Source organism: Passer domesticus, chromosome 4, assembly GCF_036417665.1.
Source record: "Passer domesticus isolate bPasDom1 chromosome 4, bPasDom1.hap1, whole genome shotgun sequence".
In the NCBI taxonomy this organism is placed as follows: domain Eukaryota; kingdom Metazoa; phylum Chordata; class Aves; order Passeriformes; family Passeridae; genus Passer; species Passer domesticus.
Window position 1 is genome coordinate 48,982,555 of NC_087477.1, and position 27,718 is coordinate 49,010,272.

At 33.8% G+C, this 27,718-nt stretch overlaps 1 protein-coding gene across 1 annotated transcript in view; it reads right to left on the bottom strand.

Moving 5' to 3' along the window:
* Nucleotides 1-990: 990 nt before the first annotated feature.
* GPM6A (glycoprotein M6A) overlaps nt 991-27,718 on the bottom strand; it is a 116,167-nt gene continuing 89,439 nt past the window's right edge. Inside the window, exons 3-7 of the mRNA XM_064417737.1 lie at nt 26,567-26,723; nt 12,827-12,980; nt 10,635-10,711; nt 9,236-9,301; nt 991-3,244 (exon numbers count right to left, since the gene is read on the bottom strand). Of these exons, the coding sequence (XP_064273807.1) occupies nt 3,092-3,244; nt 9,236-9,301; nt 10,635-10,711; nt 12,827-12,980; nt 26,567-26,723 (607 nt within the window). The 3' untranslated portion in view covers nt 991-3,091. The remainder of the gene's footprint in view (nt 3,245-9,235; nt 9,302-10,634; nt 10,712-12,826; nt 12,981-26,566; nt 26,724-27,718) is intronic.

The following is a 27,718-nucleotide window of genomic DNA, read 5'->3' on the forward strand; positions in this document are numbered from 1 at the left end:
TGTTTTGTAACACATTAGTAGTATTTATACTATTAACAAATAGTAAGCTGTGATGAACATGCAAAATTGAGTATCTAGGGCTGAAATCCTCTTAAACTGAAAATTTTCATTTAACTGCAGCCCTTTCTCCTGCAAAAACCTGCACCAACCTATAATGTTTTTCTTGTTTCTTAAAAGCACAATAAGCACAAGTTTAGATTGAGCACAGAAGAGTTTATAGAGGTCAAGATCCATGCAGCCTACCTCAGGAAAAATCAGCTTAGGCTGCCAACAAACAGAGAAATCGCTGGAATAAACCAAATATGCTCAGACTTTGAAGTGAATCACTTATGACTGATATGCTGTGCTGTGGGAAGCTCCTCTACTCCCTTGGCTTGTGCTGCTTCTGCCATTATGACACAAGCTCTCATCAAGAGCACACAAAAAGCTCCATAAGAGCTAGTTAACTGAGAAGAAAACACATTGTGGAACTGTATTTTAAATAATTTTCCTTAGTGGTAACTTTTCTTCAGGTTAGTTGGCACAGCTAAAGATCTCTCTTAAGCATTTAAATTACTTTACATGCACATAAGTAATGTAGTATTGTTATTGATATTTCAAAGTATTAGCTACTGTATACAATCTAAAAATCAGTATCCTCTGCAATATTCAAATTGCTTTCAGATCAGTTGCTACTGAGCTGTTCCAAATGATACTGTAGTAATAGGAATCTTTCCCAATTTTTCTTTTGATTAATATGTTAAAAATATAGCAATTATGGCTCCTCCTACCTGGCACTTCCTGAATTATGAAATTCTGCTCTTAGAAAATATTTTACTCTCTTAGTCCTAAGATATATAATTTCTGACACTAAATGCTGATTAGCAGACATATTTAAAGCAATCTGTGCAATAGCAAGGTCTGTAGGAGAAACAAGTTTCTTCCATTTCTGGTTACAGTGACCTGTCCAGTATAGGCAAAGAAAAACTACACAAAGAATTAACAAGAACACAAAGTACACAAGTGTGTTTATTACATTTTGCAAGCACTTTGTTCTACATTTCAAAAACGCCACCATCAAGCTGTTGGCACATTTATGTACAAAACAGATTAATTGTAATGCCTGCTACAAAGCATTCTTTGTGAAAATACAAACTCTAATACCAGAGAAGAGCCAAAAGCATTAACATCATTACATGAGTTTAAAAGACATAGTTTTAAAAATCAGCACAAACATTTTAAGACACAAAACTGAAACACTACAATATAGAATCCAAAAAGAGGTTCCTAATACTTTTTGCAGAACTGTAATACCGGTACTGCACATTATCAGAAAACTGTTGACCCCGTAGGACAGCATAAGTGTAAAAAAAAATCAAAACCAAAACCAAAACCCCAAATCAAAAACACAACTAAAAAAAAAAAAAAAAGAAAAAAAAAAGAAAAACCCAAAACAAGCAAAAGAAAAGAAAAATAACCAACTAATACTACTTAATGCATTATCATGCCACAAGTAACTATAGTATTACCTTCTACTTACTACAAGAATTGTTAAAAATTACTGATGATGCATGACTAGTAATAGTACAAAGAAGAGTTTTACTCAAGAAGTTTTATTAGAAATGCACTTACACTGAGAGAGAATTCACAATGGTCCAATAAGTGCACAAAAACTACCTAAGATTTTTAACACTGACAAAAATGTCTTGTCAGGCTACATCACTTTAAAAGACACTTTACAGCATTCTTGTAGCATTAGAAATAGGCAAAATAAAAAAGAAAATCCACCAAATTTGGTCCAATAATACCAACTTTTCTTAAATAGGGTTTTTTGTTCTGTTTTTGATACAGGTAATTCTTTCAAATTAAGATGACCTATCATTCTGATAACATTTTCATATCAAAATAAAGGTTCAAATATATTACTACACTTTGAAATAATAAGCTCTGTAGTGGTCTTTCACCTTACTTCAACGTAATACAGGTAAACCATTATGTGTAGGAAAGCTAGAAGCCAAGCTATAACATTTATGGAAGTCTCCTTTAATATATCTTTTACAGTTCAGACAGGTGCAATCCATTTAAATTTTTAAAGCAGGTAAAAAGACATCTGACTTCTATTGTCACTGCATTTTTGATATATTACTTTCATAAATGTAGCTAAGCAGTAATTTCTTACATCATCACATGGACAGCTCCAATTTAGCATAACCATCATTGAATTAAAGAGAGATTATTCTGTAGAAAACTATGAATAACTATATCACTTAATTAACAGTTGTCTATATACCATAACTCGTTAACAGGTAGCCGTGGTATTGAATTCCTTCAAAAGGCAAGTGGCCATGCATTGTTAGCACCACGGACTGCATGCTCACAATACAAACAGGAATTATCACCCATGGAACTTGAAACAAGAGAATATTCTTTAAAAACATCAATAATACAATGTTAACAAAGATAAGAAGCACTTTTTTCTTTTTTTTATTTTTTTTTCATTTTTCGCTTTTTTTTTTTATTTTTTACCCACTATTACAAATTTAGAAATTGCACCTTTGATTGTTTAAAACGTTCTTAGGACCTTCATTCAAGTTGATCAGGGTCCCTCTGGCAGATTTTCCATATATAAAGGAAAGTCATCAGAATGTTTTCTTTATATATTGTACATCATGTACAATGGTCCCTTTGAAGTATACCTGTAGTTAAAGTAGTTACTGAACTCAAAACTAAAAAGTATAAAAAGCTACTTTTTTCCAAAAACATATAAGAAACAATGCAAAAGGTGTTATGCATAACACATACAAAGTGATTAAAAAAATCAAACACATAGTTGTATTTGACAATAGTTTAGTATCCTTGACCTATCAGAACTAATTAGCCTAAAGGGATTCAGGAAAGGCTATTTGGGAGCTTTGTGGTATAGAATGATCACACAAAGTAAGAACTAATTAAGAAACCAAGTGCTAGACAACCAAGAATTGTATGTAGGTGATATGTAAGTCACCCAAACTATCTTTTGTGAGAAGCACTTTCAATTGTTTTTAAAATGGTAGGATGGCCTTCAGTTAAACAACAAAGCATTCACATGTTAGGAAGTAAGACAAGGTTTCTTTTATGTATAAGCATTGAGCCGCTCTTTAGAGCGAGTAGAATGAATATCATGCAGCTCTTGTTCCTCCTTTGATTTAATATCCTCATATTTTTGCATTCTGCAAGCATCTTTCACATAGGCCCAGTTGGCAGACAAGACCATGAGATAATGAACCTGTAAGAGAGGTAACACAGCGTTAAGAAACAATAGAGGTAGTCAGAATAGAGAACGCGTAAAATGGGAGGCTGTAGGTTCTCATCAGCAGGAGCTAGGCATTCTTGTGTGAAGAAGTAGTGTAGAAACATGATGGCAAATTCAGGCTTCATTAACCTTCAGATTACTCATCTCACAGCCGTTACTGTCACTATAACTAGTAGTTGATAGCAACAGATATAAGGAAAAAAACCCCTAAAACCTGAAAAATCCAATTCCAAAAATTCCCTGCATTATTTTTCAGCTAGTTTGCAAGGGTGCATGTAAAAATACCTTCTGTTATGTATTTATTGCACAATTTTCACCACTGAAGAAGTTTTTGTTAAAGTAGCTCGTAAGACTGAAATATGCCATAGACACATCTTATGACTGCATATCTAATACAATTAAGGAAAATTTTGCTTCTTAATTTTTGTTAAAGTTAGCATTTTCTTTCCATTTAGCCATGACTTCTTTCAACTACAATTCTAGCTTTATATTTAACTTGCCAATCTGGAGGAAATTTGTCAATAACTGTCAATAAGTTCAGTTAGGCAAAATGTGACAAAATATAGTTGAAAAAAAATTGGATGTTCTGTTTCTTCTATATTCAGTCAGAAAATAAAAATGTTCCACAAGGATATTCAACCAGTTTATGCTGGGACTTTCTGGACATCTATTCCTTCCCTAGCAGGCTTTCAGACACTTTCTGATGAGAGCTTCTCTTTATGTTAATCCACTTCCTCAGAAGCAATGGACAATTTTGTGAGATTTAAAATATCTCATCCCTCTCTAAGAAATCAAGAAATTTTACTGGGATTCAGTTAATAGAAAATGGAATAATAATACAATAAATAATTAAAAAACCCTTGAGATTATGCAAATTCTCTTGTTCATGTTGTACTGTTGTAGACATTAGTATCTTAGATTCATACTAAATTAACAGATCCATTCTAATATGTTTAGGTTTTTTTTGGTTTTGGAATATTTGGACATTTTTTCACAAATGTTTGTTTGCAATTGTTGCTGGTTAGTACAGGCAGAAGTACATTTCTTTATCTGGATAAATAAGATCAAGGTAAGCATTCTGAAGCCCTTAAAAACCCCCAGATATTTTTGCTACTTTTTTTATCCTTATGTTTTATGTCAAGTTTTCAATTAACCCTTGTTTGAGGAAAACTATCTGACTTGAGGGGTCATAAAATAGAAAGAAGTTGTTCAGAGAATCTGTCCTCTAGGAAAAAAATCTAGAGAGTAGTACTTCTACATATCTTTAGGATTTTCATGATATCTAGAGAAAAACACTGGCAAAGCAATCTGTAAATATAGATATTGGAGATGGCAGCATGTTGTGTGTCTGTCTGGAACAGTCTCTAGTCATAATTTAGTACACAGGAAAAAGAAACACCTTCTATCCTAACTCAGCTCTTCCAAAAACTTTCACCTTGGGCAGTTTCTGGATCAGGCATTTCTAGATCAAATGAGAGCCCCTATTCCTTGAACCCCATAAAGAGGCTGGTAATCCTAACAATTTTTTCATCTCAATTGCAATTTGCACCCAATGAAAATAAGAATACTGGTTCATTGAGTCTGAAATTTTAGTTAAAAACACAGTCTGAACCTCAAACAGATTGCAGACGTGAGAATCCTGAAAGTGGGGACTATCTGAGCAGTGTACTCACATCTTCATGACCTTTTAAAACATATTTGCCACAAATCCTTGCAACTGAAGAATATGTGATGAAAATGGAGTGATGTAGGCACTTTTTCTTACCCTCACAAAATATTTGGTAATGACCCAGTAAAAGAAAAATTTAAACTTAATGTCTTGCAATTTCACTCAGCATTTTTCTTCATTAAAAAATAGATTACTTTGAAAGTGTATTGGTAACAGTCTGACCTTCACTACACCCATTCTATGCCCATCCCTTCCTTATGAAGTTAGTGAATCAATCTACTGTAATAACTGTTGAAAACTCTTGGAGTTCATATTCAATGTAAGTAGGAAGACTTGCCAGGAAACCCCTACTTTATCTAATATAATCCCAAATATATATCCATGTTTCTAATGACATCTACATTGAACAGTACCACCACCTTTGTTTTTTATTTTAACACCAAGTTCCTAGATAACATTGCCACACTAAGGAGGTCATTTCTAAGTGGCTGTCTAATTGCATTTCATAATTCCATGACCTGAATAGCCTGAAGCCAGTGGGGCCCTCGTCAAGGCTCATTTAAATTGAAGCCAGGCAGCTTCCACAGTCTGCCTCAGGAGGTTTTAATTACAGACATATGCAAGGCAGTGCAGGGTCTTTCCATACCTATTCCTGCTTAGATTTCTTAATAAGGTGAAAGTATGCTTCAGTGTTTAGAAATTGTGGAGTTTACTATTTAGTTTTGTTTTGTTTTGTTTTTCCATGCAGGACATGTCCCTAGTTCCCCAGGGCCCAAGTTTAAATAACTTCAATTCCTCCTTTTACATGCGTCTCACATCCAGCAGAAGACCATGTTCATACTGGGAACAAGAACAGAGCACTTTACACTTCCTTTGTTCCTATTTCAGGAGACCTGACTGCATCTCCACCTTACAGGACATAATTTCTGTGGAAGTTAAGGCAAAAGGGTTACCAGCTCACATGGTAACTTTTGAGAAAGGAAATTTTGCATCTCATAATTAATTTCTATGGAAGTTAAGGCAAAAGATTTATCAGCTCACATGATAACTTTTGAGAAAGGAAATTTTGCATCTCATAATTAAGTTTTTCTACAGTATTTTTGGGGAAACATCTCAGGTAAAATGTATACTGGCTTTACAATCAACTCTTGAATGCTAGAACTTACATTTAAAAACTTAATGTCTTCTGTTTCTATCTAACACAACACTGACAACAGTAAAATTAATATGTATTATTGTAATGATCTATTCCACATGCATTTGTTATCCATTCAGACCTAAGAAAGAACAGTACTGCTCAGAATAATATATGGTACAAATTAAATATGATTCAAAAGCCTAGCTACTTTTTTTCCATGATAAAGACTCTCAAAAAGCATTTACAACATAAATAATTCTATCAGGTTTTGCTTTTGGTTCTTTTTCCCCCATCTTGCATTGACATAAGAATGATAAATTTTCAAAATAAACTCTTTGACAGTGTTCTTTGTTGCAAAATGAAACTTTCCCTAACATATACTGTAAAATATATGAGGTTTTAGATATATTAGTCCTAATATGTAGGACAATTCTCCATTTGAAACCCAAACCCAACATTCTCCTTTGCAGACTAAAGAGGTATCTAGTGATTTGGGAAAAAATTCTAACATTCATAAGCAAATCTGAAACCAAGAGATATGGGGAAATTGTGATTTGTGATCACAAATGGTTTTGCAAGTTTTAACAAGTGTTTTTTACTGGTTTTGAAATAAATGACTACTTTTTAAAAATGTCTTTTTAATATACAGTTTTATGAAAAGTATCCTGGGGGCAGATGGACTTAGCATTTGTGAATAAGCTGATTCTTTTATGAATTTTGTAGAATCATATTGACATTAGAAAGTTTAAGAAATCTTCAGCAATTAAATAGTTTGGCACTTGCAAATGTTTACAAATTCAAAAGTGGGGATATAGTGGAGGATATTCATGTCATAACTTAAAATGCCATTTCGGAAAGCAGATTTTACCAATTCTGTAATTTAGCACTGATGTTGTACTACTGTTACTGGCTGCCCATAAATACAACATACTTACAACTTTACTCAGATGGACTATTCTGGCTTAAAGTAATTGTTTGCAAGAAATGTTTTAAGAGTTCATTATATTAATAAGCTTTTTCTTTTGTAAAAGACTGGTATTTTAATCTAATTTTCCTGTTGAATTTCAGAAACATGTTATGGATATGCACAAAGACAAATGTCATAATTTCATAATTGTGATTATTCTTGAAGCAGGACATGTAGTGAAGGGCACTGGTCTTCCAATGACTGAAATGATTTCTGCACACTGTTTCTCACTGCTGATGCATTACCTCTGTCTACCAATTTGAATGTAAGATCTGGAGAATAAAGATATCTTCTTCCTGGATGAGATAATTAAGACCCCAAATTAACTTTTCCTCCCTTAAATTACTTTTACCTTGGGAAAGTAAGCTTTTCTGAAAGGAGAACCTTTTAATGTCTGCGTGTCCAACCACAAAATTCTGAATTTTCCTTCATTTCCCTTGTGTTTGGGGTACTATGTCAAGTGTGAAGCACATGTCTTAGCCTACAGATGGGGTCTGGTATGCTGCTTTTAGAAATTACACTATCAAAGAGTGGAATGTGCTAGTCTTTGGGTACCTAACAGATTAGAGTGGTAGGTTAAAAACAGAGGGCATAGTTAGAAACTTAAAAAACTGTTGCAAACATTTAATGAAACATACATCTACCAGCACTGGGACCATATGCAATTTACTAGCACTTAGAACATTAATGTATATTTTTGTTGGAACAGTGTTATCATGTCTGCTCTCTGCATTATAGAATTCAACAGAGAGCATGCTTGGAAATGGGTAATCCTTCAAAAATATGTGAATAAATGTGCACCATCAAAGTGAATTCAAAGGGTATTTGTGCCTAGTGTAATGCATTTTATATCTTTTATATATTGAGCTTTGAAGGGTCTTTTTAAAAACTTCATTGGAAGTATTATGTATTTAAACTATGTGGCACAATATACTTACTTAATTTACTTTCACTGAAGATATGTCGTTTTTCATTAAATATCTTTTGGTGGCTATTTGGATTTAAAACTCTTATTTGAAATGCAGAATTCTCATCTGAACAAAATAGCATTTTATGACATCTACTTAATATACTTCAAAATAATCATACAGTGGAAAACTAATGATCTCTTAGATTTAGTTTCATAACACTAATGATATATTATCATAATTGCTATAGGGTCACCATTTTTGGAACTATAAGCAGAAAAATTTCTGTTCGAAAAAACAATTAAATTATTATTATGAATTGTATTATACTATTACATTTATTATTTGTGGCCTTGAAAGAAAAAACTATATTGAAAATATATATTTTTCATTTAGCTATCTTTGCTATTTGCAGGAGGTTACATAACAATGAAAAAAATGGCTGATAAAAAAATCATTGATGTAAGAGGAGTACTAACTTCATAGAATGTTTTCTGAATGTAATTTTTTATAAACACAACTATAAGGATAAAAAAAAAATCATGACCCTCTGATCCATAAAAATTACTAGTATAAGCAGTATATAGGAATCACCACCACTAACACTTATGAATGCATCAGAGCCAAGTAACAGTCACTTTTCATTTCCCATTTCAGCATGCATAATGCAAACCTACACCAGTAGAGAATTGTGAGTCTAAAAATATCTTTATGCTTAAGCAAATACAGCAGACAAAAGACAGGAGAGCGGGGCACTAGCTCACATACTTTTTTCTCAGTGGAACCTTCTCATTGACAAAATGTCAAAATTTAAAGTAATCTTCATTATAAAGGAGCAGAAAAATTAGTCCTGACAGAAAAATCAACACATTCATATATATTCACAGAACTGACAAAATGATTCTGCTCCTAAAATAGCAGTGTGGCAAGCCTATGAATACCCAGAAAGGCAGAGATCATAAAAGTATAATACTATGGTTACAACATAGACATGTGAATTCAGACACTTGTCTGAATACAGCAAGAGAACAGTAAAAAATTCTTAGCATGCACTTAATGGTGTTTTTTTCAATTCAAAAAAGTAATCATGGTATTCTACTTAAAAGGGAATCCATGGATATATTAAAAAAAAGAAAAAGAAAAAAAAGGGAGAATATTGAATTACAGAACTATATTTTAATAATAACTTTGAGTGACAGTATGGAAATTGAACAGCTGATTCTAAATCAGATCCAGAAGGTATCAGCAATTCAGATGAGGTGTAGAGTGTTGGGTATCTTACCATAGCAATGACTGCTGCTCCAGCTCCAGCAAGTGCCACAATGAACAAGTGGAATGTCATGTTTAGCTGCAAAGGGAGGCAAAAAAAAGGACTTTCATGGTTGTACAGCAAACAGAAGATGAACAAAAATTCAGACTAACATAGAACAAATAATTACCTTCCTGGTGCCACCCTTCCACATAAGTAATGAATAGGAATATTTTTTTCCAAGAGATTGATATCAATACATGTCATTGTGCTTGTGCTTGTTTTGTTACAATGTTCATGTCAGGGAAAAAGAATAACTCTCTTTAAATATACAGCATTTACATAATAAAATATTAAGAAAATTAAAATAAACACTCCAGCACATTTTGAGCATTTTGTTTGGGGTTTTTTAGGCTATTATACTACAATACTAGCTTGCAAGAGTTATGCTTGTGATGGCTTCTCCAGTGGCAGAGACAGCCTAAGAAACCCCATTTCCCCTTCACTAACTGTAGCTTTCCATCCTCATGTATTGATCCACTTTCCTCTCAAATTTGTTCATAATGATATAATATAAACCAGGTTACTTACATAATTCAAATTAACCACCATCCTCACCTCACCCTAAACCAAATGATTACATTTGCTTTTAATGTCAGTGACCTGGTTTCTGCAGCAGCCACAGAGAGTCAACTGCACCTCAAGACCTGCATTTTCTTAGATGGTTTTGGTATAAGGGAGGATTGTGTACCTTCCCTCTAAGATTGATTCAACAACATTAAGACCCAGTAAAGCACTTAGCAAATGTTGATCCTTCTGGCTTCAGAGGGATCAACATTTTAGCCTCTCTTTGTTTTAGGCAGATGTAATTTTGTTTGTCCAGTCTTCATCCTTTATCATTTGAAAACAAAACCAGAACCCTCAGCTGCACTGAAACAGGTGGCATTTGCCCAAGGGAAAAACTACAAAGAAAAATGTACTAAGAGCTACTATCCTAATGCTCAGAAAGGTTTGGCCAAATCTATTTGAAATCTTTACTCTCCTGTCACAACAGTAGTCATAGGGCCTTCAATCAGTGATTCATTATATGGACCTATTCATTGTGCAGCAGAGGCATTAGCTTATAAAAACATCCCAGTAACAAAGAACAAGATACTGGAATTATTAAAAAAAAAAAAAAAAAAAAACAAAACAAACAAACCACAAGCATATTTAGGAAACAAATGGTTGGAGAAATTATACTGACTAAATTTGGTAAAAGACTAGGAAAACTACTTGCTTGACTGTATTTTTCACTGTGATTTAATTCATCACCATGGCTAGAATTAGACCGTCAACAGTAAGAAAACATATATCAGCTACTTCCTACTACAACATAGTAGGAATTAGCTGATATTACCGATTTGCCAAAAATGTTATGATATTTATTTACCTCATTAGAGTCACACATCTTGATGAAACTTTCTGATGAGGTGCAAACCTTCTTTTCCTCTCCAATAGTTACAATACCTGGAGAAGAATAAATACTCACATTATTTGGAATTCCTGGTACAGATCAACTTCCTTTATATGAGAAAAGCTATTTAACAATGATATCTGGGGTTTGTTGACAACCAGGAGTCTGGAGCAACTCTCCTGTGAAGACAAGCTGAGGCAGTTGGAATTGCACAGCCTGGAGAAGAGAAGGTTTTGGGGAGACCTTATAGCAGCCTTCCACTAACTAAAAGTGTCCCTCAAGAGAGCTGGAGAAGGACTTTATACAAGGGCATGCTGCAGCAGAACAAGGGGTAATGGCTTGAACTGAAAGAGGATAAGTTTGGGTTAGATATAAGGAAGATATTCCTTGTTGTGAGGGTGTTGAGGCACTGGAACATGCTTCCCTGAGAAAAGGTGGACATTCCACCCCTGAAAGTGTTGAAGAACAGGTTGGATGGGGTCCTGAGCAATCTGATCTAGAAGAATGTCTCCCTGCCCCATGACAAGGGGTTGGAACTTGTCTTTAAGGTGCCTTTCAAGTAAAACCATTCTAGGACTCTATTCTATTTCAGCCAGCACAAAACACATTATCTATTTATTAAAAGCCCTAGTAAGAAACATGTAGGTAACAATTTTTCTGCCATTTTTGAAAATATCTTTATTCCCTATTTTGATCAGCACAACAATTAAAAAACCAGAAATTATTTGAAGTCAGTTTATACACTTAAAATGTTCACAAACCTTCTCTATCTTCATGTGGAAAACTGTACTGTATATTGGTTTAAAACATATTGATCTGGTATAAAGCTCTTCCACAAGTTATAAAAAAAGCATTACACAAACTTATACTTTATTGTTTCTCTTTTCAGCAATAATAAGTAGAATCTTCCATCCTGCTTCCTTTAGCTAGTGTGCAGATACTAAATCAAAGACTAGCTTGAAAAAAAAACTTCAATTAACTCAGTTACCATGAAAAATGGTTTTTTACTAACACCAACCAGTGTTTTTTGCACTGAATCTACAGGAAACAGGTACATTCACAGAATACACACTGTATATGTTAGTGTTCTATGAACATTCTAAATAGAATTAGTAAAAAAATTCATGAATATTAAGAGAATAAAAGGTCATAGAAAGAAAAATAATACACTTGATGGGACCTCTACAGATAACTGCTTTTTACACTCACCTGTCATGCTGTGTAGGGAAAAAACCAAACAATAAGAAACCCAACTTTTCTTCCCTCTCATGAAAAGAAAATGTCAAATATTTTATTTCAGGTTAATTGAAATGTTTACAATTATTGAAACCATTTCCTTGCCAAGAAATGCACCATTTTCAATATCTTTACATAACAATTGAAAAATAAACTGTGATTTTATTTTAGTCCAAAGAAACAAAAGAAATATAAGAATCTGTCAGTTGAGATTATGATTGCCCAAAGCTCTGTGGGTTGAGAAATCACTAAGACCATAACATGTAGAATCAAACCAGTCTTGTAGAAGGAAGGAATTGAATAACCATCACCAACATAAGAATTCTCAGACAGTTTAAGAGGACAAATTCCTTTCTACCCAAATTTCACATCCTCTCAAAACACACATAGGTGCCTATCCCCACATTATTCTAACCTCCAGCATTCCGGCTTTAGCCCCATTCCCTCTCTATCTCTCTTTCCACCACTTTCTTAGTGTTACTATCAGTATTGCTGGACCCCATCAAGGTTTTTGAAAGCAATGAATGCTGTGTCCCAATTCACCTCTGCAGAGACAGCTGATACCCTAGGATATCACATCTCCAAGTCAGTGTCCTACCCCAAGATTAAAAGTAATTTTCCAGATTGATGACTAATTAAGGATTTTAGACAAGTTCCAGCAATTTCTGAGAAGACTAAGGCAAAATCCCATGCCAGATTTTCATTACTCTGGGAAGATGGACAAGGTTGACTCAATTTTTGTTAGGACAGGCAATGCAGTTTGCATTATCTTTTATACACTGCCTAGACTGGTGGATAAACAGGCAGGGAGAGACACTTAACAAGTGCTTCAGAAACACTGGACAGTTCATTTTAGATACATGGAAGTAAAGCAATGGAATGCTTTCTTTTGTGAAATGTTACTTTTTATTTAGTGCTTTTGATTTACATACCATACTGGCGAAGATCCAAGCAGAGATTAGCTCCATCCACTACGGTGGCATTTCGGCAAATGGTCCACAGATTGAAGTACATGTAAACAGGCAGAGAAGTGAAAGCTGTAACTCCAAGCCAGGCCAACATAAAGATGTATGTCAGCATAATGAACTGCAGTAAAAGAAGAAAAACAAAACTAGTGGTAAGTCAGAACTGAACTGATTCACCATTGGAAAAAAGGAACGATAGAGAAGTAACAAATGTATCTATGATTGGCTTTGTCTGCTTCTATCCTTATTTAATTTATGGTTTGGAAGGATAATCCATTAATGATCAGGTCAAAATTATGCCAGAGCACTAATAAGATGTTTCTGAAGAGCAAGAATTATGCTTCCAGAAGTGCAAGCTAGCCTCCATGTTTCTCTCACTCTTGTGCTCATGATGGATGCAAAGCAGCGCACCTCAAGTCCAGACAGCTGTAGGCTCTGTGAAACACATCTGTCCCTCTCTCTCATCACCACTACTCCAGAGTTAGGACAAGAGACCCTATGGTTGTATCTTTCACTATCAATGATGAAATAAAAAATTAAATACTGTAGGCTTTGCTTCTCTTGTTTTCAAAATTGGGCTCTTAATAAAAATGAGCTTTTATCTATGACTGCCACAAAATCTCACTGACAAATCCACTTGGCATTGAACCAGTGAGACTATATTTTTGTCATTCTGTTATTGCATTCATACATATTTGGGTTGTACAAGCAAATTCATCTTTCAGAAAACAAGTAAGCAAATGTCCAATAAATATGTAAACATGCTACCTTGCTGCTCCTTTGCTAGCCTGACACCACTGGGAAACACATTTATTAATAACAAACCATCTTTTCATTTTATGCTGTGGAAAGGATATGAAGAGGTTACATGGTAAAATGGGGAAATTAGTTTCTAAATATAGAATCCAAATAGCCAGTGTTTGGTGGCTTCAGGAATGCTGATGAATCTAAACACATTACAGGAAACAAAAAAAATTCATCACACTAGCATCACACTAACATTTTTTTAGCTGCTTATCTCAGAAAAATATTGGCTCTGAGAGTAAGAAATAAGAAATATTTTTGAAAGCTAAATAAGTTGATCAAAAATCTGCTAAAAATTAAACCTTAAAGAGTAAATAAGGGGAAAAGGGATGATATTTTGTTTTTCAGTTTGTTTTGGTTTGTTTTGGTTTTTTTTAATGCAGGATCTCTCAATTCAGGTAATAGAGGAAAAAGCCTAATATATGTACAGATTTTAGTTATGGAAATCAATTAAGTCAGAATCTAAATGGTTGTAAATGGTACTACAAATTGTAGCAGGGTGGCTTATCCTCATTGATCTGATCAGGAAAAGCAATCCAAAACAACAAAAGGCTGAATTTTAAATAAGGTACCTTTATTGCTTTGAAGTTATAAGGATGGATGTTCTCAAGCGATATTAAAGAGACCTTAATTTGATTTACTTTAACTCACTTCCAAATATTATTAAATAAAAGTAATTTTAATTCTGAGAAAGTGTATTAACATAGGGATTTAATGCAGTTTAATTAATCTAGTTTAAAATTTATTTCAGATTAATTTTTCTGATTGTCTCTAGGTAAATGAGACTTGTAGTACTAGTTTGAAAAGCGGTTTAATACTCTTGATATCAGCTTTCTATCCTTTTCTTGAGTTAGTCCTCCATGCTTCAATACTCATACTTTACCTCCACGCTTACCAGTTTGAGGGTTGCAAACTGTTTTAACATTTTCTTCAACATCCAACTAGTTTAAAAGAAAAACTGATGTGCCTAATTTACACGTAATGGTTTCTAAAAATGCATTAATGCAGGTAACAGCTGTTTTCCTTACCAAACTTTCCCAATAACCCACTTACTAGAAACCCAGCTGGTAAATAGAGACAATGATAGCAAAGTCCAAAATAAATATGCACCCTTGAATATAGCTGTAGACATTTCCATGAGTCAGTTGCTTTGTATGTTGGAAATTCTATCCCATTTATTGCAGAGCAAATAGTTAAAATAAGCAAGTACTGCTTCTTTTTCTGTTGTTATTGTTGTTATTGTTCTTTTACTGTTTTCTTTTTTTTTCCTTTCCATATTGCAGTGTTAACATTAATGAAGAAATATCTGTCTGCACCCCAGTCACACACTTACAAATAATTACTTGGAAAATTACATAGAAATGTAGATTCAGGGACATGAATTCCCAACTAAATTTCTATGTCCATTCTTAATTTATTATCAAGCTAAAAAGTTGCACTCATTTTTTTTCTAAGGCAGGAATACTAAATAAGAAAGAAGACAGTCTTTGTATAGACTTTAAATTGTCATTTATTCTAGAAGTGTTTTAAAAGTAAACCAGGCTTCTAGAGTATATTTTTAGCTTGTCAAAAACAAGTAAGTCTCAAGTTTTCCTTGTGATCTTTCTGGAATTTGTGGAATAAACAATACTTCATGAATTTAGCACATGTCTCAGTGTAGCACATCCATATAATTTAATGAAGTACTAAATTTTTTATATTAGTTACATCACTGAAATGTAATAACTGTTTTTATGACCAGGCTTCATATCAGTTTGAGAATCTTCCTATTTTGTGATTAGCACCAAATGGAGAAAAAAGATAGGCCTTACCATAAGCATTACAAATTCTTTTTAATATATATCTATTTTCTGATCTGTAGATGATAAAGAAGCCTACTCAAAAATTTCGACTGAGATAATACAAAGCACTAGTATAGCAAAGAGGGGGGAAACAGAGCTTATTAGCTTCTAAAAATCAGCCTTGGGCATAAAATGGTAGTAGAAAACAGTCATATGATAGCTGTTGTGAGTCACAAGAGCTGCCTTCTCAGAGAGAATTGTCTGCTTGTTATGGAACAGATTCTCATTAAAAACGTTAATCTGATTGGTTGAGTATCTCAGAAAAATTGCTTAAATTATTATTTAATTTTAAAAACATATTTTAGAAAAGAAAACTTTAGTTTTCTTCTGTCAGTTGCTTTCAGCTGAAGAGCCAATGGCCAATGACATGCCTAATTTCATGTCATAACACCAAGAACACCAAGAAGACAGAAAAAATACAGAAGTTTCCTTTGTTTATGTAAGAATAACTAAAATACAAAACCTCAAGTTAAACCATGTGGTAATTATGGGTTATGCCTGGAAGATGCTATCACTGATATCAGTGAAGCAAACCACAGAAATGTGATCTGGGCAGTAATATACTTCCTGCTGTAAGGGCAGTAAAAAAAGTTTAACCTTGTACAACTAATTATTATTTTCTAGCAACAGCAGGTGATAGCTTCTTTTTTATAATTGAAGGGAATTATGAATTTAAAAAAGTATAGGGAATAATAAAGTCTTTTTTTAGATAACTTTCTCTCTTATTACAACCTTCCCTCTTTGCTCTTACAAGGAATATTTAAGGAGCCTGTTCACTCCAGGAATTAAATTCAGAACCCAATCTCCTGAGATTCAAAGGGATCTTTCTCCTTTGAAGTAGCATTCTGCTATGTGACAAGCTGAAGATTTCTGAAATAGCAGTATAGCATCTTAAAGAGGTATCACGGTTTGTCCTTTAGCAGCTTATCTATTGTGTTTATAGTGAGAATTGCTTTCTCTGATCAGTTCGATTTTCACTCTAAGAAGCCAAACACATAAACTCAAAACAAACTAGAAGTGGTAGTGAAATTCATCTACCAAATCATGAAGATGAAAGATCACTAATTTAAATTCAGCTCACATTTGCAAAGAATAGTTGAAATGAATAATTATTTGAACAAAGTAATCTTTAACCTTTTTAGTGTTTTGGGGTTTTTTATATCATCACTGTGGCTGGCAAAATTCTCTTTCCAGATTTTGTAAGATTTTCAGTGCCTTTAATGGCTTTTCTGAGTTATAAATTATCAAAGCAGGCAAATCATCAACCTTGTGGAATGATTTTGTAAATCAAAACAGACCAACATCAGGAAGCAGGTATTTCAAAATTGTTTTTGCGGAGCACAACTTCCCTGGTGGTCACAGCTGGATGAAATCCTTTTTCCACTGAAAACATTACTCAAATCCTATCTATTTTAATAAGATCAAGATTTCTGTTACTGGTTGGTTTGGAGGGTTTTTCCCCTCCGTCTTTCCTAATTTATGGGTACTTGTTCCATGAAAAGCACATTCATTAAATTTCAAACACTCTTCTTGTTTTAGTTTTGTTATAAATAATTTAGTACCCCTGAAGAAATATTGTATGATGGCTTCAATGACCCTTGGGACAGAGACAGTGAAATCTTATCTAGAAGGTACAGTTTCTACAAACAGAAATGGAATGAAAAGGAAACAAATTAAACCTAATTCATTTCATTTTATGAGGACACTGCTGCTTACAACATGAAAAATAATACAGAAACATAGCAACAAATTAAGTGCCCAAATAAAACTTAACTCCAGAAAACTCATGTTGCCATGTAATTTTATCTTTACTCCAAACCACTCAGTACTTACTTTTGCACTTTCTTTCAATCTCATAATATATTTATTTTATATGAACTCTGTTATGTGAGTTCACAGAGAGCTGCAAAAAGATGTGCACCTTGCTGTGTTTCCATCACATTTAGATTTATTATCCTGTGACACACACACAAAAAATGTTTACTTTCAGCTACATGAACTAAGAGGTTCTTTCCAAACCTCTTCACAGCTTCAGAAATTCTGCTAAACAGTTTTTGCCAGAGATCAAAACCATACCTACAGAGATCATGCACATCCATCCTGCTCAAAGCCTCAAAGCCATGCTTCGTTATGAAACCCTGGCAGTACTGGACAGCACCCAGAATAACCCAGGGTTAGCCTTGGCTGTCTCTTATGGGAATACTGGGAAGCAGCTGGCCTCTGCAGTGCACTGCAGTCCTGGTTTGGGTGCATTATTCAAACCAGAAATGCCAGAACAAGGTGCTGTGTTGGATTTTTTGGCCACAGAGAAGCATTAAGATTTCTTCCTGAATTGTCCTGTCTCTCAAACGTCTCATTCACTTTCATTTGTCCATATTCAATTTCAATACTAATAAAAACTTATTTAGTTTTAGCACTTTTCTCAGCTTCCAATTCATAACTGACCTTTGCCTTTCAGGCCTTTTGCTTCATCTTGTTCATTTTAACCAGAAAATAATTCCTCTGAGTTATTGCTACGGTCTCTTTACTCTGCACACATTCTGCATAAATGCATTTACATACTCTTTTTTAATTATTCATTGCAGCTGACACATATTTTCTCAAATGCTGAAATTTTTCTTGATGCAGTTGTGCTGGGAGAGTATTGATAGAGTGCAGAGTTCCCCTTCAGGTTACAAGAAGCCAGATTTAAAGTACTACATGTGTTCATTCCCACTTCAGGCCTGTTGTTTATTTGCATACAATTTACTATAATGAAGAGTTCAAACTACACCTTGCATCAACAGTCCAGACTCAATAAGAGCTCTTTATTAATAAACTTTTATGACAGCGTAGTTTAATGAGTAGATATTTGTTCCTGTGCATCACCTGTATTATTACCCCACAGGAGTTTATTTCTTCTTTTCAGAATTTCAGATTTAATCCAGCAGATTTTTGCAATTTTTTTTTTATTTTTAAAGAAGACTCTCTCCATAAACACCTCCACTCTTCCCAATGGATATTTTGTGAGAGCATTTTACATGTATAATTCCCCATATGCAAATATGAAAGAGAGCAAGTAGAAAACTTGCTGAGTTCTTGAAAACATTTTAACAATGCAGAAGCTCAAACAGCCTCAGCTGCTTATTTTAAAATGTTGTCTAGAACCAAAAATTCTATTATTTATTTAAATGTAAATAAATGACAAAATGAAAAACAAAAGAAATCCAGATGTCTTTAGACATAAACATGTTAAAGAAGGACTGTTGAGTAGATTCCAAGGAAATGGTCTCTAATATTTTCATTTCTGTACAAACTAGCATCTTCAAATTCATGCCTCATTCATGGAGAGAAATAAAAAATGAAGCAAAAATATTTCAACTTGTTCATTTTGTATACCATACTTCTGGAAGAGGCTGTTGTTCTGATATTATCACTAAATGCACTGTAAACCACAGAAAATATACACATGCAAAGTCTTTTCTATAACATCACTTCCATTGCTAACAATCACTTGTAGGACATTTATAATTGCCTCTACAAAACATGCTCATCCTATCTCTCTCTAACATATTATACTCCCAGGCACAGCTCCAAAAGTCTTGTTGAAACATGGATAGATTTTGTGGTATGCTATTACTGTCATGCGGTTGATATTCCTTGGCTTGCATTCAAGTCAACTGTTTTGAGAGGGGGAAAAAAAAACCAATATTGGTCCAAATTTCTCTCCTTAGAAGGACAGACTTCTCAGGTTTGCCTAATTGAAATTCATTCATAAACTGAATACTACCTACTGACCTAATGAGAATTTATTTGATTATTAAAATATATTAACATAAAAATATAAAAACCCAGAAAATTGAAATTATATTTTAGAACAATTTTTTTGGCTTTTTAAAATATTTTTCTTCTACAGAGAGTTTACATGGAAGAAAAAATGCTTTTGTCAAAATTAGGATCAATGCTCACTGTTGCTGTCTGCTTTCCATATGGACATATATTTTTCTAAATGTGTATTTCAAGGTTAAAATATTCCATGCACTATTTCTATTGCTTTGGAAACCATTTAAATGCATGTAAAAAACTGGCTTACTTTCTGATTTATGCTGTTGATTTGTTGGTAGCAGTGTAGGAGGAGATTTCCGCAGTCATGTCAGAATTCTTCTCTAACAAATGGATTCATTTTTTGAAATATTGCTTAGTTAACAAACTGATGAAATATCAGTTTGAAGAAGATGGCTTTGCATTGATGCAAGACAAAGTTTTATCCTAAGATTATATAATTTTTCTCTTTGGTACTTCCTTAGAAACCAAATATTATAACTTATTTTTTATTTCTGAATTTTCTTCAGAATGTTGATGGGTTTGTAGCATTGTGTTGCCTAAAGTTATCATTAGTTGTTTTATATCCTTCAGGAAAGACTATAATTTTTGTAGTCTGACAGGCTTCTGAAGCCCTGTAGCATTGGATCTTTACTGCTGCTTGGTAAAAGCAGAATTTCCTATGTAATTTTTTTTACAATCTTTCAAACAGGAATTATTTTTTTCTCAAAATGCATATGCTTATATTTTCACATTCACAAAGTTATACTTATCCTCTTGTTTTTCTTTCTGGTGGTATTTTTCTAATGCTAGGAAGAACTGTCTGGGAATATAGTTTAGATACTTGCTATGCATTTAAATGGGATTGAAGATAAATAATTTGGTTTTAAAAATGGCTTTTAAAATATGGATTAGTAGCTTTTAAAATATGGATATCTTCATTAAATAACCTTTTTCATGTGCTCTCCTTCCTATGTTCATGCCACATATCTATTCAGTTTGAAGACATTAAGTACAACAAACAATCAGTTCCATCATTACATTTTCCCTGACAATGTAGGCTGGTTCTAGTAGTAAATTTACTAGGTTATGCTACCAAACAGCTGATAAATTTTTTAGAAACCATACTCTAATGGTTTTCAGTGATAGCAAGTTTTCTATACACAGATGAAGACGTACCACTTAGCTGGGAAAGGACTGAACAATACAGATTTTTTATGTTTTTCACATTTCCAAAATTTGGAATGCAACATTTTTTTCAGGAAGTTTCCATGGGTAGGTGGATACAAGGCATTGAAGCTTAAACTAGAAAGCAGAAATAATAGTTGCAAGTCTAAACAAATGTGTCACTCAAGGTTAATCCTTGGCTGTCAAAAAAAAAAAAGTGTTTTCTTTCCTGATATATTCTTAATGGGCTTTGAGAAGCCTGTGCGAAAATGAAGGGGTAGGGACCTTCCTTGCTTGATTCCTGTCTTGCCAAGCATTCAAAGTCAATAACTTTGAAGCTTTTATTGTGACCTTAAATAAATTTAAAAGTTTTCTTCCTTCCTATGCAAGCAATGACCAAAAATATTTACAAAACTAATTATGAATTCATAAGACATCAACAGGAAGATGCAGTTCATAAGAAGAACAAAGGTATATGGTTTCTGTGGATTTTCTGTCACCATAAAAATAATGAATTTGTGATAATGGCACTGATATTCAAAGGATTAAATAACTATAAAAAAGATGTCCAGATACAGTTAATAAATTATCCAGGTGAGAACAAGGCTCAGGGAAAACTGTCATCATCTGATGAAACATTCAAGTTAAAACTGAGATGGATTATCTGAACATAGGGGAAATAAAGCTATCATCTTGAGCATTTTATGACGATCCATAAAAGAAAGTTAAAGCCCGTGGAGAAAGTGCAACCACTCCCAAAGTCAGGCATAGTTTGGAAATGTATGACAGAAGTTTAATTAAAAAAAATACTTACTGAGCTCACATGCCAAGAAAAAAAAATCTGTCATCAATGTGCAAGATACAAACCACAATGTGAAGCAAAAACATCCAGTTTATCACCACCAACAACAACGTTGCTGTCAGCGAGCAGCAAGACCAAGAGATGATGAGAAGGTACTGGCAAGGCACATTACAACGTCTGTTAAAGGAACTAATGAATACCACAGCCAAAAAAAGGGCTGCATATACAACACATGGGGATTTATGGGAGAAAAGGAATATCAAATGAAAGTATGATTTTATATGTGCAATATTTCTAAGTGAGAAAATCTGGAACTATATAATAAGAAAAACAAAAAGGTTTTGACAGATTACAGAAATAAGACACACAAAAAAATAGGCTCAGCACATAGGTATGCATAACAAAATTTCTGAGCTCATTGCAAAATATTTCTAAAAATATAACAAATAGTGAAAAAAAAGCTTGCTTTCTTCTTTCTTTTCAAGACCACATATGTATACGAACAATGCAGTTGGGAGAGAGTGACATAATGACTCAACATTTCAATTGAGCTTTGAACTGCTGCTAGGGCTTGTTCTTCCTATTTCAATATCAAGAGCAGAAAACTGCAAGGAACACAGTTCTCTAAAGAAATTCCAACACTGGTTTAATATCCAGGGATAAGATGAGTTCTAATAACCTATAAAATTGCTAATATGTTTTCTTTCATCTACTAAGTGCAGCAGTGTTTAGATAACAAATGTTATTCACCTAATTTCCAGCTAAAAGGGCCAGGCAGGATACATCCAACTAAATGTGTATAGTTGATTGAAGAGCTTAATATAAAACACATAACTTAAAAGACTTGAGGGTTATTCTCTTTGCAGGAAATAGGACAGTAAAAAAAAAATCAATTCACCTGATAAAGTTTGCCTAAGCTGCCCTTTCCTTTAACCACTGAAGGAGCATAGGCCTTTTTCTTGATAACCTTAATTAGGTGGGGTATATCTGTGCTATAATATAATCCCTCTGAAGTTAACTACTCCATTAGCTTCTAGGTAATTTGTGGAAAAAAATCATGTTTCTGGTTTTCAGTTGAGCAATCTGAAAGGTCAGAGCACTATGAATCTCACCTTCCCATATCATGTTGTGAAACTATATACAGCATACACAACTAAATATGTATAAGGAAAAGAGATTTTTAGATACTTTCCCTAGTTAAGATTGGTTTGAAGGATTCTGAACCCATAAGGATATCTGCTGTCTTGGAGAGAAGGTCCTTTATTTCTCACAAATATGGTATGAAGCATACTACATTCCTCAGATGGAGCAGAATTTAATAAGAAGCAAGGCCTCTGTTGTCTGTCAGATCAGCAGTTTTACCCCAGAATATCCAGACATGGTATCTAATTTTCAGAAATTAGAGCTTCATTTCCAACATTCAGAAATAATACATCTGTTCTGGATGGGAAAGCCAGCTGAGCCTGCACTGAACTCTCTTCCTCCTGTTACACAAAGAATCAAATGTCAATGTGATGCAGTTTCACTGCCTCTGAATAACTGGTCTGGTAAGGAAAAGATGAAGTGACAAGTTCACAGATGGTTTTTCAAAACATTTGTGCAGCTTACATGTTTTTTATATAAAATAAAATGTGATAATATTTTGGGAAGTTCATGTTTTAGTTTAGGCACTCAAGAAACATGTATGAAATAACCCATAGGTAATCAGGTATCCAGAATTATTTTCCAAGGCAGAAAAATCCTTATCAGTAATTAAATTAAATATTCTAAAGAACTAAAACTAAAGATACAAAAGGTATATGTAAGTGCAATTTAGAATATAAAACTTATTTCTCTAGAGCCTTAACATGGTTCTTTTGAAAAGCAAGGTACAAAGAAATAGAAATACAACTACCACAATGAAGTCTTCATATATTTTTTTCTGATGAAATAAAACAAAAATCAAACCTCTATTTATAGCATAACATGGGGGGGAAAGTGTCATTGCATTTCTATTGGCTCTGTGGGCAGATATTCTAAAACAAGGTGTAAATGAGGCTTTCCATGGCCAAGGGAACTAAATATAAATAGGAAGGGTAATAAATTGCAAACATGAAAACAGTATTACAGTTGGCTTCAGGCCTGTCTCCCATTCTCTACTAATCATGCTTCAGCACAGCTATATATGAATGTTTATTTAATACTCTAAAAGCATGTTCAGGCATGGAAAAATGAAACCTAGAATGACAGCCATCCCTCCTCGAATGTGACTGGCATTGTTTTACTGCTTTTGTTTTTCTTTCCACAGTAAATTAAGTCTGCAAACGTTGCCAGTGGGAGACTTCACTGTCACTTTCACAAGGCCTCTCTCAGATGTGAGAGGCTCTACCCCATGGCAGCACTGATATGACTTGGATGCTAAGCCTCTGAATGCTCATATCAACTGATAAGTCAACTATACATTCACTGGAAAGGTTAGGCTGAGCTATTTCTTTTGTATTACTTCAAGCAAAAAAAACAAAAAATTCCTTTTGCCCATTCAGAGTTAGAAAGGGAGCTATTTGCAGCTAAGGAGGGAGGTCAGGAAGAGCACATGAAAAGTTCCTTCAGATGGTGGCTATCAGTGTTCTCAAAAGTCTGCTTTTCAAAAATATTTCTTAAGAAAGAGAAAAAGGTGTTACTGTTCATATTTCCATATATAGAAATACAGCTGAACCATACAAAGTTAAAATAAATTTTTCTTTCTTGAAATTTTTTTTTGATTTTTTTCCCACATTTTCATCATAGGTTTAGTCACAGACATAACAAATTTGGTCCTGCAAAATATTAATGAAAAACAACTTGTGGCAACAGCAAAACTGAAGGACTTCATTTTCAGACTTGAACTGAAATGTTAAATGTTAAACTTCTATTTAGAAAGACATCAGCAAATTTGATGTGAAATCATAGTCACACCTGGAGTTTTTACAAAGGTGTTTTTGACGTGGAGCCATTTTTATAATTTTAAGTTTTCAAAATGATAAATATCTTGTGTGTACATTTCTGTTAGTATTAAGGCACTACTAAAAGAAACTGACTGCTTAATCTTTCACAGTTTTAAATTTTTAATATTTACAAAATTATAAGGTCAATACTGTATACAAGGAAGATTTCTTGCAGCTTGTAATATCTGCCAACCCTTTTCAATAGCATTATCTCATTTTGGCAACTGTACAGAACAAAATTTATTACAGCACTATTTTAGCAATTGAACTATCTGGCCTTGACACACAATACTGATTTGGTTTCATTTACCTCTCCACTATTCTTTTTGCTGTTATTAGGACTTATTTCTTTATATAACTGTATGTGTTAAGCAACTGAATGAATTCTAAACACATCTGTCTTGGATTGAAACATTTTGTCATTCCAAATATATACCTTTTTTAAACATAAGATGTTATTTTTCCCTTATGAATTTAAAGTATGAGACAATGAAAATCAACCTAGTCAAAAGGATATCAAGTTTTAATTGACATATACTCTCTAGATCATAGACACTAAAGCCAGAGTAATTATCCAAATTAACTCCAGACATTTGTATAGCAATCTTACTGACACATCATCAAAATGAGACAAGCAATCAAACAGCAGGTTTGTGGTTTTTTTCACCAAGAAAAAGAAAAAACTTCCACCGACTTAAAGAACAATGACAACAAGGTATTTAACTCAAACTTATTGATGGGTTATTGTAATTGTGGTCATAAAGAGTATACACCATTAACCTTAGCTGCACAGTGTGTCTCAACCCAATGCTTCTCAAAGTAAAACACAAGCATTGCAAATTACTGATGAGGAAAGTGAAGTATTGAAGGAAATAATGTCACAAATCACTAATAATAACAGTGATATTAACCATGGAATATCTGCTTAACTGTTCCTTTCTTCTAGAAACGTACTATAGAATTACAGTTATCAAAACTGTGGGAGAATGTAGCACTGCTCTGTTGCAATGCTGAGGACAGGCATTCATGGAAGCTGTGAAGAAAAATGTTCTGAAAATCTTGCTACTCTGTACAGAATTGGAACTTAGTATGTCCTCAGTGAATACAGATTAGAGACTTCTTTCCAGAAGATGAAAGCAGTGTTGGCATAAGCAATGACTGCTCTTAATTTAAAATGTTCCCAGTCTTTTTTTATATATTTATTTAAAGGTTTTAAAGCAATCTTAGTCAAAGTGCCAAAATCGTACAATGATGACAAGAATGAAAGAAGAGGCGGAAAAACACCAGATTACTGTAGAACAGGTTACATCTACATAGAGATGACACACAGACTGCATTCCCCAATTTGCAAGATGCAGATTATCTGTGTTAAGTTTAACCTTAAACCTCAGGATATCCAAAATACTAGTTTTGATAGTCTTTGTGTGATTGGAAGTATCTATTGCTTAGACTGTATTTCACTAAATTAAGTGCTGAGAGTTGTAGCAGAGTACAGTGAGAAACTCAACCCAGCATACTAATTTATATGTTATTTATCATTAATATAGCATAAAAATAAGTGTACTTTAACACCCAGATCTATTTGCTTGTATTTATTCATTTAATATTGATCACAAAATATGAGGTTTTCATGCAGACTGTATTTTCAGAAATATCCAACTCCAACAGCTACCAAGTACACAGGTCTCTTAGTTTAGATGCAGAACAGTCAAGTACCAAAAAAATTAGTTACTGACCTGACACTGTTCAGAAAGGTTAAAATAATCCCAGCTGAAACAGTCCGCAATTTTAGTATGATAAACTTCCATTTAAGTCCTAGCACAAATCAGAATTTTTGAATCCAAGTTTTCCAGGGTCATAAGTAAGTGGTCTCTCCAAACCAGAGATTAACACAGGAGTAAATAATGGCCTGTTTGCCATTTAGAAACAGAATAGAACCTGATGACAGGTCTCAGCTTGTTCCAAAGAGGAACAGGCAAGATTCCTAAAATAACTGAAAATATTAGTAAGGGAAATATTTCATTCCCAGTAGAGCTGGAGGCCTTACAGTTTCAGTCCTGCTCAGTACAGCTCATGTTGCTGAGGTAACAAGATTTCTCACTCAGCTAGTGGAATTCATTGCTCCTGAGTAGCAAGAATTACTTAGAATTTAACCAATACCGAGAATCTATACAACACTCTTTTCTCCTTTGCTGTAATTTTTAAACACTGAAGTATCACAGAATATTAAAGAAAAACAAAACCAAAAAATAAACATCACAGGACACAAAAAATATATAGAGAGCATATTGAATTTGTCATAAGTACAAAAGCTTTCTTAGCCACTTACCCAGGCACTCACACATCTGCCACAAGTGGTGATTTTGAAATCTCCATAGAGATCCTTGATGGCACCAGTTGTAAAGAATCCCTCCACCATCAGCAGAATGCCATATACAAAGAATGCAGCTGCTACACCATATATCACGTACTTGAAGATGTCAATCCTGTATAGGAACAGAAAAAATTGATTATCTGCATAAATATTTAAAGCTGACTTTGAAATTTCAGGGTGAGATAATCAGACCCCCTGAGTCTCAAACTTTATGACTGACTGGAAGTGTAAGTGCTGATATGCCACAATGACAGGTGAAGCTGAGGACAGGAATGAACTCTGAAATAAAATAGTGTTGATATAAGAAATTCTGGGTTATTGAATGTAATTAAATGTAAAAATTGATCTGTTTAGGTAAGACAGTAAAAATTTTCACGTCAATTTAAAAGTCAGTTACTTTTCAGGTTTTTTTTCCTCTAAATTAAGTGGAAAAGAAAAAAAAATAAATGGAAAAGGAAGAAAAACCTGACACATCTCCTAAGTCATACATTCTATCCAGCACTTAGGTTATAGAAGATAATTAGTTACAATCTTCAATAAAACACATACACATACAAGTCTGTAGTGTCAGTCTGTGCTACCTTCTCATTATTATTCTCCCACTTATTCTCCAGTGGACAAAGTGTTTAACACAGAATTATAAAGTCATCAAGAGAAATTCCTTACTTCAAACCAGAAACATATTATTCCAGAAGTAACGAGGTCAGATCACCCGGAATTCTTCTATAATGAGGATTTAAAATATAATTTCACAGGCACACAGCTGGAGCAATGGAGGGATGGCTTGCAGTGTGACATGCAGGGTCCTAGGAGGCTCAGTTCACTACAGAAAACATTACCTGGGTTGTGTGGCTGTTCTGCCCCGCACTGCCTGTAAGTTCAACCTTGGCTCAAGGAGACTGCGCCTCCTAAATGTTTTCTCATGACCAGCACTGGGGACAAGATTTTTGATAGCACCTCTCTGCTCTTTTGTCTATACTTGGAAATATTCCTACTGGCCATGGCTTAGATCAGCAGATTTCAAAGTTTTCTGCTTGAACTTCTCTAAAAAAACTAGCCACAGTAAACTGTCAGATTGTTGATGTGACGGGGAAGGAGCTGTACAAC